The 10,987-nt window shown below is 42.0% G+C and overlaps 1 protein-coding gene across 2 annotated transcripts; it reads right to left on the bottom strand.

Annotated features, from left to right (window-relative positions):
* Positions 1 to 402: 402 nt before the first annotated feature.
* Positions 403 to 10,773, bottom strand: LOC104956206 (semaphorin-5A-like). 2 transcript variants are annotated; one of them, XM_010783673.1, is made up of 6 exons: positions 10,607 to 10,773; positions 9,865 to 10,020; positions 7,056 to 7,100; positions 5,740 to 5,951; positions 2,695 to 2,911; positions 1,606 to 1,678 (listed from the first exon to the last, which is right to left on the bottom strand). In XM_010783673.1, exons 1-5 carry the CDS (start codon positions 10,707 to 10,709, stop codon positions 2,810 to 2,812), a joined length of 618 nt encoding a protein of 205 aa, XP_010781975.1. In that variant the 5' UTR covers positions 10,710 to 10,773; the 3' UTR covers positions 1,606 to 1,678; positions 2,695 to 2,809. The 2 variants fall into 2 exon arrangements, with proteins under 2 accessions (XP_010781973.1, XP_010781975.1); XM_010783671.1 differs by lacking the exon at positions 2,695 to 2,911 and having other exon boundaries at positions 403 to 1,678.
* Positions 10,774 to 10,987: the final 214 nt, after the last annotated feature.

The following is a 10,987-nucleotide window of genomic DNA, read 5'->3' as shown; positions in this document are numbered from 1 at the left end:
ATGGGACGTCAGGTTGAAGGTTGATGGAGAACAGCAGCGTGCTTAGTGCTACAGCCCGTCATACAGATGAGCGTTTGGACTCCAGGCTCCACCTTTACCCCGCCGCCTGACGCGATCTGTACCCTTCAGGTATCCTTCCACTGCTGCTGGAGCCATTTCTCACTGCAGGGCTGAAGACTCCTTTAAAACCTGTGCAGAGGGAGTCTTTAGCTCTGGTTTCGGGTGATTTATGTGCTCACGGTGCGGTGGTTTTTCAGCGTTTTGCTCGAGGAACAAAGTCTCCAAAGATGTCAGAGCAAGCAGACAGGAGAGAGGATCTTTTCACTTCCATCACGTCATTCATTAGAGCTGTCGAGAGCTGTGCAAATGACAATGAATCCCTATAACTCACACTCTGACAAGTCATTTGTGTACGAAGCAGTCTTTAATTTATGCACAGTAACACAAGCAAACATGTAAAAATAGTTAGTTGCAACTGAACCATTGAATAACCTCATATTCGGTTAAACAGAAACTTGATGAATGAGTTTCATCTTACAGTCAATGGGTAGCACTCTAGGTTGGGAGAGTAGTATTTGCTACGCTCCGTCTGTACAGTAAATGCTATGAACATCCTGCTCTCACAAATTACATTTTTAACTCAGAAGCCAAAGGAATAGCGAAACACTATCAAAATTCAAAAACATTGTTTCTTTTTTTTTACAAAAAATATAAAAAAGTACGGTGAGCTTGATGCCGGCTGATATGATAACTCCTGATTTCTTTTGTCAGAATGCACATAAGCTTTTTCTTTTTAAAAGGACATGTTTTATTCTTTACTTGAGACATTGAGTAAATGTATTAAAAAAAACTACAGACATAGGCTTCAAACTTAACATCCTGTACAAAACATATGCACCTTAAAAAGCTTAAAAGGCAAAATAAACTGAATGATCAAATACTGCGAGCCGCTAGAGCCTGAAACAGAAAGGAAAATGGACAAACTCGACCACAGACTTCAAATATCTACATCCTGATTTTAGGACCTTTGGGTTGCTGCAGCAGGACATGGTAAAAGCCATCAGACATCTCCAAAGTCTTTGTTGTTATGACTTCCAAAACCAGCTAAGAAACTGCTTGCAAGTCTTCTAACTGAGGAATGCAATCAACCATGCAAAAACGAAACAGAAAAAACACGTCAGATGAAGTCATGCAAAAGCAGTTTGTGGTTATTTCCCATCGTTACAAATACAGGTCTGTTTGAGAGGCGTCACAGGAAAGTTAAAAGGGGATCCCATTCCCCGAAGTCTCTTTGCTTGTATTCTTCCCTTTTTCTTGGAAATCCAGTTTCTCAGCGAGAGTCAAGGCAAGATTTGTCCCCAAAAAATGTAGTTTTCCGAGTGTACCTGAGAGGAAGTGGGATTTCCCTCTGTGGCAACACTGTGTGTCTGTTTTCATTATACAGCTGCCGTAGAGTCTGAGAGTGGGAATGTCCCGCACATGGTGTCACAAATCTCAATACAAAGCACAAAAAACTAAAATGGATGACAGGGGGAGAGTCTGAAGGGCCGAATCCGGCTTAATAATCATCGTAGGTGTTAAGGTCGGTGAAGTATGCGTTGGTATAGGTCTTCCCGGCAAGCTGAGGGTTAAAGTACTTATTTCTTTCCTCCAGAATCAGATTGTTTTTGTTGAAGGCCTGTGGATGGAAAGAAAAAAGGGAGTCAGTCTGGACTAATGCGACACATGCATCAAGTGATTATTCAGCCTAGATGGCAAGGTAAAAGCAAATCCATCTTTCTTAACAAAAAAAGGCAGCAACACAAATCAATGGGAGGCCGCTCAGTGAATGAAACATACATTCTCACAGAGCGAGGTCAAAGCATTGGCAAACAGGCTGGAAAAAATGATAAGCCATCACAAGGCTAAGTTATTTTGATGTGCGTCCGTATGTCCACCTCTGTCATCTCTAATACCTCCGCAGTTTCATGGCCCCCTCTGCATTGTGGGTCCTCTGGGGACTATTTAAGCTACACAAATCGATCAAGAGTCTACTTCCTGTTAAACAATAAGGAAGAGCCATGGAGCCATCTTCTCTGTCCCTGCGTGACATAGTAAACATGTAATGAGCTTCTGATGTGCTTCTCATTTCAACATCAGCAACTTGGCAAATGGATGTGTTCGTCTGCTGTCCCTCGGGGCAGAGTAATTGAACGCTTGATGATGCTGCATTTGCCGTTGATGAATGTTTCCGACTGACACTGATAGGGAACGAGATGCTGGACAAAAAACTCGTATATTTGCGTTTTTTTCTTAATGTGATTTGCACCCAAAGGGGATGCAACGACTTGTCTCTGCAGCACGCCCCACGGCTGCTTTTAAACAGCTGCGCTACGACGCTTGTTAGCATCATCTACGTTTTTAATTACCTGAAGAATTATTACATTTGAGTTGTTGTGCTGTAAACAAAATGTGCTTGAGCTGGGAAGTGGCAGAGAGGTAACAGAGGAGCATAATCAAACAGCATCACAATGGATTTCCTTTCTCATAATAAAATAGAGCACGAAACAAGAAGGACCAACATGGAAAAAACATGCAAATGGAGGCACTTTTTGAGAAATAAGGGAGGGGGATACACTGCCTTCTCACAAGCCGGGAGGGAGGAGGGTGATGGGAAGATGAAGGGGAGCAGAGAAAGAGAGTCTGTACTCCAACCTGCCACACACAGGAAGTGGAAGGGCGGGGCACGGTGGGGAAGAGGAAGTAGTAGAGGTTGGGGTCAAAGAGTTGTTGTGGGGAGGGGGAGTCAAGAGGCGATATGTTGTAGAGGTTAGTAGAACATCTCCAGGCCACGCATGGACACCCCCATGTTAGCAGAGAGAGGCTGGTGCATGGCGGGGTCGTCCAAGGGCAAGAGAACCGACACATCTGGCTGCAGAGGAGAGGAATGGGCAAGAGTCATCCTCAAAGAAACCCTAAAGGCCATTTTCTGAGTTACAGGAAGCCTGGACATATAATCAACTGTCTTTACAAACTTCAGTTTAAGAGTGTAATCATAAACTAGACTGCTGGAGATTCTCCAGTTGGCCCAGAAACCAGCATGAAGGGTGTCTGGGTGCATAATAATTCTGACTCATCAACATCAGGATTTGAGCCAAAACCTCTCCGATATGGCCTCAGGTGTTCATCAACCCTCCCTGTGAACGCTCTACGGATACTTAATGTTTGGAAATTCACTTCATATCCAAACTGTCAGTGAGCAAAGATTGGAGAATGTGCTTTTAGTGTTCATTCGTCATGCCTTTCCTTTTGTATCTTCACACGGTCCGTCTATATTCATATCCGCCTCTATCTGCCATACAGCTAACTGGATTAGGCTTTGTGCGTCTGACTTTAATTGCATGACAGATGAACGCTCCGCGCACCTTTATTCTGACTGAAATTAAATTACATTCGGGACGTTTGCTTCCGAGCCAAAGGATCTGTTCTCACTCTGTGGCAGTTTCACAACACACTTTCATATCTGAGGAGTAGTTTTTATAAACAGAGATCCAGGTACTTAGTTTGTAATATATGTGATATTAAAGACTTCCTTTGACAGCGTATGAAACACAGGTGAGAGGAAACCCTGCATAAGAAATGCCAGATTTATCAGCATTATAGTTAAGTCTAATATTAATAATAATACCAAGCTGTTCATTAAACTCCTGAACAGTGATTGTCCAACGAGAGCCTTAACAATGGCCTGAAGCATGCAGGGGCTGTCAAGCTTTTCATTTCTCTACATTTTGAAGTTGTGCAAATGGCGTTTTAGAAAGAAAGTGGTACTCAGATTTTAAAAAGTCTGGCCTAGCTTCAACCTGCAGTACAAAGAGAAAGCTATTTCTTTAGACTACATGTCGTCCTCTTTGACGTTTGCCTGGGACATTCAGCTTTATCAGTGTACATTTAACACTAGTTTTAAAACCAGTTATATGAAAAGTCAGCCGGAGGAAGGACCAACACTTAAAGCTAACAATCATTTGATTAGCTACAAAATTGGGAGAGTGCTGGTTCATCAGTTAAATATTCCGCTAACACAATTTAACCTAGCACTATGTAAGGGTGAAGTCAACTAGTCATAAGGTTTTATAGAGCTTGATAACATAGGAGAGACCCCACAAAATCTCCCAGCTAGCTAGAAATTAAGAAGTTGCTTTTGTCAACATTAAGTACCCGTTTCAAAGCTTATCGAGCTCTCGGCAACTTTTATTTTTTATCTTTTTCTGTTATTTAAAAACATAGAAAAAGTTGCACATCCAATAGCTTTTAATCAGCAGGAAGACCAATTAGTGCCAGAGTCTTTAAGTGGCCTGCTAGTGCCAAAACTATCTCACAAATGTGTTTTGAAAGAAACATTTTGAGGCACATATTTTACTGGTTTGAAATCATGCTAGCAGATTCGTTACTTGTGAATTTTAAGATATCAAGTAAGAAATCCCAGTGTGATTGAATTTCTCTTTAATACAAAGCGCTATATTCCTTGAAAGAAGGCCAGCTGGAGATAGAGAGGCTGTGGGACAAGCACTAATCAGCAGCTCAGTGTGGCACTAAAGCCCGATGCATCTGAGGATAAGAGGCTGTTTGTAGCCGGAGAGGATCTGGATCTCTACCAACGTGACCGTCTGCAATTACAGATGCAACCCGGACTCAGACAAGCAAAGGAAATGTGCAGATTCAAGAGCGTCTGATCCGATTACCTACCCACGCATCTATCAGTAATTGCATTAGTGTGTTATGAGAAAGCAGTGTATGACCACTGACACAGAACAAAGTCACACACTGAGACACACACGGAGAAAAGCTGCCTATCAGTCGGAGGCATGCAGTCAGGAGTGTGTTAGTGTGTGTGTGTGTGTATGTGTGTGTGTGTATGTGTGTGTGTGTGTATGTGTGTGTGTTGTGCCACATGTATTGTGGACATTTATGTTTAGTGTTTGTTTTGTTCTGTTATAACTCCTTGTGCGGAATGCTTTGGCATTTTAAAATGTGGTCATGCCAATAAAGCCCCTTTGTATTGTATTATTGTGTGTGACATTAAAGGTCCCCTATTATGCAAAATCCTCTTCTCCATGTCTCTTCTACATCAACATGTGTCCCCTCTTCTCCATGTCTCTTCTACATCAACATGTGTCCCCTCTTCTTCATGTCTCTTCTACATCAACATGTGTCCCCTCTTCTTCATGTCTCTTCTACATCAACATGTGTCCCCTCTTCTTCATGTCTCTTCTACATCAACATGTGTCCCCTCTGTGGAAAGAGACTCTTAAAGTTTCAGGAACAAAGATTCTCTCTCTTTTTGTCCTGATCCATTTCTATAAAAACCTGTCTGAAAATGAGCTGATCAGATTTTGGCCACTTTATGATGTCATAACGATGTGTTGGCTTGTGTAACCATTAGCCAATCAGCAACCAAGGTAACCCCCCCCCCCCCCCCCTTATCACCTGAATATCCTCCTAGAGCACCATTGTGTTCTTTGTAACCAAATCTCTCAGAGGGGCGTGGGGAGGGGCTCCTTATTTTCATCTAAAGTAACAGACAGAGAATCAGCACTTTGGAAACAGAGGGGATTATGGGTAATGCTGCAATGATCTGTTTGGTGTTTCAGCCAATCAGAGACAGGCTCTGTATATATCTGAGACCTGTGATATATTGATGAAAAACAGTATAATAGGGGACCTTTAAGTGATTAAAGGAAGGAAGTGTTGTGGACGTCAGACCTTGATGGCTTCCACCGAGTCGTATTTGTCCAGTTTGTTGATGTGGTTGGTGATGCTGGTGTTGAGCGGAGCCGCTGAGATGGGGTGGATGATGGTGGATTCGTGCGCCTGCTGGGTGTAGCGCTGACAGTAAGAGTAAACCAGTAAAGTGACCAGACATCCCAGTACGGAGCTGCTCAGCCCCACAGCGATCATGTGGAAGAGGTTGAAGTCTGCCAGGAGAAAGGAGAGAAGGAGGAGAGGAGATATGTGTCAATGCACACAAGTGGAAGTGGTAATTGAAGCTGCAAAACATATGGTAATGATAGAATGCTCTGCAATAAAAAGACATCGGCTGAATCTAAATTTGTCCTCTGCTGTCAAATAAAAGTCAAATCTTTTTACTCTTCAACAAAATCTAGTGATATTTGAATTCATCTGCATCACTATCATCAAAAGGAAAGTCTATGGCCAGAGTAAAATGTAAAAAACAAGGAATACATGTATTATTCTTCTACTGTTAGCTTGATAAGCAATCATCTTTTCCAAAATATTGGTAGTTTTATATAACAATTGATATGATGCATTGTGTTTCCTTACTGAACATCATGTTTCATTCATAAAGAGATACATATTTCAACCCAAATATGAGTTACATGTCAGAGCATTTTTCTCAACTGGCTTTTACTTGTGCTCAAACAAAGATATCCAAGAGAACAACAGGTTGTTTAGTTGCCCTGAGCATCGTCTGCAGACAGCTCCTCTCTCAGCCTCCAACAAGCTAAATAATGATGTAAGGAGCAGCCTGCGAGGCAAAACTCAGGGCACAAAAACTCCCTAAAGCCTCCCGTAGATTCTTCATTGATTGTTGCTGCAGTGAGACACACTGTTGTGGTTTTACAGTTTTGACCATTCATAATGCTTCCAAGACTATTTGACTGTCTAGATTATGCTTTCATATTATAATTATATCTTAAATTACAATGATTTTGTTCAGATTAATAATTTCTGGGACAATATCGTCCAACAGAAGCAGTTATTGAGGCAGTATATGCACAACAGCAACATAAGCAGACGTGCTACCTGTGCTTCTCTCAAGATATTTTCTTATGGAGGAAACAAACCCGGCACATTTTATCCCGTGCAGCTCTGACTTCCTCTAGATTTGATTCGATCAACGTTTCTCGGGTGTTTTCGCAGCTGGATCTATGTGCGAAATCTTATAGCCATAGTTATTGTAAGCTAGGCACACACACACACACACACACACACACACACACACACACACACACACACACACACACACACACACACACACACACACACATATGAATTACCTCCACAGCGCCTCTCCTCCTGACTGGAGCGTGCAATCGAGATTTCTGACGAAGGAGAATAAACAGCAAAAGGCAGCAGAATTAGAGCCAAAAACCACAAACGAACAAGCGCACCCCTGTTAGCGTGACAAATGGTACCCTTGACGCAGAGTGTGGAGATGAAAGCTGCACCCAATATGGAACAGATTATCATAAAAAACTCCGCCAGCTAATCACGTCTGTGGCACCTGGAGTGGTTTATGAAAAGTATCGGCTTTCATTAAAGGAAATGAACTACAAGACGTTTTTAATGAACCTTAATGGACTACCTTTCCCATTAAAGGGGATGGATGATAAGGTATAAAGGCAAATGGGTAATTCTATAAAGACCTTTGAAGGGTTTTCACGACTATTACATCCCTGCTAATTGATACAGAAAGGTTACGGAGTTATGACTCAATCAAATGTTTATTCTAATCCAACAATTCATGATTCCTGAAGTGTAAGAACTGCAGGGCATACAAAAAAAACGTGTTTATAAATATATACAAACATTTCATAGCGGTTTTATTATTCGCAATCATGCCATGTTAATAACCTAAGCATCCTTTGGTAAAAGAGGAGTTTTAATGATCTCTAATGCTTAATGCTCGAAAGGTGTCTCACATTACCGGCAGTCAATAGGGGGCTACCAGTTTGAGCAGAAATCAATACTGATGACGTGTGTGTATGTTTTAAAAGGACTTTCTGAACTTTAAGTCCTTCAGAAAGAGTTCATTTAAACAACTGTTCAACTGGCTAATCGATACCCTCCCTGGACAGTGATTGCATTCTACTTTTATCATATTTTTTCATTAAAATCAGAGTGTAAATGCAGTTTTTTTTAAACAAGACAACACCTGCTAGAAATATCATATATTTGCAAATGCAGATAAATGAATAGACCTTTCTGTAGAGTTTGAATAAAGTGTCACTCAAATTCATCGCGGGCCACATTAGCATTATGGTTGCACTCAAAGGGCCGGCTGTAACTATATAAATATACATACATATAATATATACAAAATAATGTATTATATATTACATTATTGCCTCTGAATTGGAATATTATCGGAGAGGGTAATAACTTAGCAATTAACTACGCCTGAAAGCAGAAATCCAGGGCAAATCATTCTCTCTTCAGTGCACATGTCACAGTGCGCGGTGCATTGTGGGAAATGTCGTCTGTAAAGTGGCATGTAACCGTATAATAACGTATTATATTCTTTGGAAGCTCTTGCGGGCCACATCAAATGAAGTCGCGGGCCTTGAGTTTGACACCCCTGCTTTACGATGATCAGCGACGTGAAGTTACTGTTTCTGTAATCTGGTGGCTTTGAGCAGAGCATATTATTTGCACGTTAATCGGTCATTATCATTATTTTCTTAAATTAAAAGCAGACAGCTTGAAAGGTATAGCTAAAAGTCAGCAGGGGTGAAATCCATACAGTTGATCTCCTCCTATCTCTTCTTACCAGTTCTATCAAATAATATGTGATTGCATTGTTAGCAAACAACAGAGAAGCTGTGGGACACCCTGTCCACACATTATGAAGACGTGTGCATAATTAAGGGGAATTTATAACAAAGATGCTTGAAAAATAATTAAGAAAAAACCCTGAATGACCAGGTGCAAAAAGCAGCACTCGGGAGCCATTTCCTTCATTTCTTCCAACATAAAACACGGAAAACTGCTGGTGTAAGTGCTTTCTGCCTGGCCTGACAAGACTCCTTGACTCATAATGAAACTAATATAGCAGGGGCGATGTTGAAATGAGGAGGGAGACGGCCCTTAAGTGTCGCGCTGGGGTTCACGCCCTCGTGTAATCACCTGCCGCACTCAGAGTCCTTGAGCAAGACACTTATCCCGACCGTCCCCAGGAGAGCTGCCCTGTCGCTGAACCTGACCTGAGACCAGCGAGTCCCTCAGAGCCATAGCTAACGCATTTCATTATCTCAGGACTCTTGGAAATGAGCTGAATTACCGCTGTGGGCATATGGTGGTGTTGGGAGGTGTGTGTGTGCTCAAAGTTGTGTTTTAGTCACTCACGAGTGCCCAAGATGTTCCTGAAGAAACATAAGCGGCTGTGTGTGTGTGTGTGTGTGTGTGTGTGTGTGTGTGTGTGTGTGTGTGTGTGTGTGTGTGTGTGTGTGTGTGTGTGTGTGTGTGTGTGTGCAGTGGTGGGAAGTAGTGGAGTACAAATATTTTGTTACTGTTCTTAAGTACATTTTTCTGGTATCAGTAGCCTACTTTACTACTTACTTTTCTGACCACTTTTTACTTTGACTTCTCACATGTTGAACACAAATACCTGTACTTTCTACTTCTTACATGTTGAACACAAATACCTGTACTTCCTACTTCTCTCATTTTCCAAACAGGCTGGTTCCTTTAGTTTGAATGTGTGTTTGGTGGCGTGATCATTATTATTTAGAGTCATTGCGTGCCTATTGATTTGAACACGATCCGTGTATCCATCATTTCCTGGTCTTCTCTAAAGAAGAGGGACCAATGAAAACGTTGTCATGTTGCCGTTGTTCAGCATGGAAACATTCATTAGCTAACAATGACATTATTGTTCTATTAATATAAAGGGAGGTCAGGTACTCTTTAAAACAGCTGCTAGTTATGGGTACTTTTTACTGAAGTACATTTCAAAGCCTCTTTACTTTGACTTGAGTAAAGAAGTTTAGTCAGTACTTCTACTTTCACCAGAGTATTTTTAAACACGAGTATCTCTACTTCTACTTGAGTAGAGGTTGTGTGTGCCATCTCTGTGTGTGTGTTCACCTGGTATTAAGTTAGAGTCGGGGGGGCAGGGCCGGGTCTCACTGTTGTTCCCTGAGCACTGGTTTCCGGTGGGGAACAGGACGTCGCAGTGACGGACCCTCGTCTGCGCCCCGTTGGACTCACAGTGGGACCACTCGGACCATTTGGACCAGCTCTCTGCAAAACACAACGACAGTACGTTTAAAAAGTACTCAGATCCTCCAAAGTAGGAATAACAGAGTCTCAAGATACTAGACATGTCCAAGGCAATCTTCTCGAATATACTAAGACAATTTAATCAGATTGCTATGTCATGATGTAAAGTTCATAGTGTCTACAAATACTCCATGACACACGCTGTACAATTCAAAGTTCAACTGGCCTTTTCAGCACTTTAAGGACCCGAAAATGCATTTACCACTGATATTTATTTATTTCCCCCGTCCTTTCTACATAGATACGTTAAAGATGGCTTTAGCAACACTGCAGTACAAAGTTTAAGATTGGCCTCTCAAGTACAGTACCTCAAAATCGTACGTGTGTGTGTTTGTGTGTGTGTGTGTGTGTGTGTGTGTGTGTGTGGGTGTGTGCCCTCAGCTGCATTTTAGTCATGCATGAGTTTCATTCGAGTGGCCCAGAGAGAGAGACTAAAGAAAATAAGCAATGAACCTGTGATGGATGGGTGGAAAAGTCAGGGCCCTGAGCTGCTTATCACTGAGGTGTGTGTGTGTGTGTGTGTGTGTGTGTATGTGTGTGTGTGTACCTGGACAGGACTGTGTGTGGCACAGAGCCTCCTCAGTGTGCAGGCCCAGGCAGATGTCCCCTCCGTACTCAGGGGGGGGGTTGCTGCAGGTTCGAGTCCTCATGTAGTGCCCTCCACCACACGTCACCGAGCACTTTGACCACGAAGACCAGCACGACCAACTGCCGTCCACTAAAAAACAATCAATCACATTTTTATATAAACACTGTCACTGATGGTTGACAAATCAAATGCCTCCTATATGAAATGACTAATGGAAAGAAAACATATTCTGTAAATCGATGGAGGGAATAGTCACTGAAGTATAACAGTTTCTCTTTTTTTCCAAAACGTTTGTGTTTCCTACGATTTATGTTCCAGGTAATTTGAAAACACAATTTC

This window comes from Notothenia coriiceps, unplaced genomic scaffold (genome assembly GCF_000735185.1).
Source record: "Notothenia coriiceps isolate Sejong01 unplaced genomic scaffold, NC01 NC01_scaffold00025562, whole genome shotgun sequence".
NCBI lineage: Eukaryota > Metazoa > Chordata > Actinopteri > Perciformes > Nototheniidae > Notothenia > Notothenia coriiceps.
This window is presented reverse-complemented; position numbering and strand designations above follow the sequence as displayed.

Bases quoted from the DNA above. Each gene is read 5' to 3' on its own strand.
- LOC104956206 (XM_010783671.1), bottom strand. From the start codon at position 10,709: ATGAGGACTCGAACCTGCAGCAACCCCCCCCCTGAGTACGGAGGGGAC. The intron at 7,101-9,864 runs GTGAACACACAC...CTCCTTCGTCAG, and splicing joins CGACTCTAACTTAATACCAG to AAATCTCGATTGCACGCTCC. The intron at 1,679-5,739 runs GTCTGACGTCCA...TTCCATCCACAG, and splicing joins ACTCGGTGGAAGCCATCAAG to GCCTTCAACAAAAACAATCT.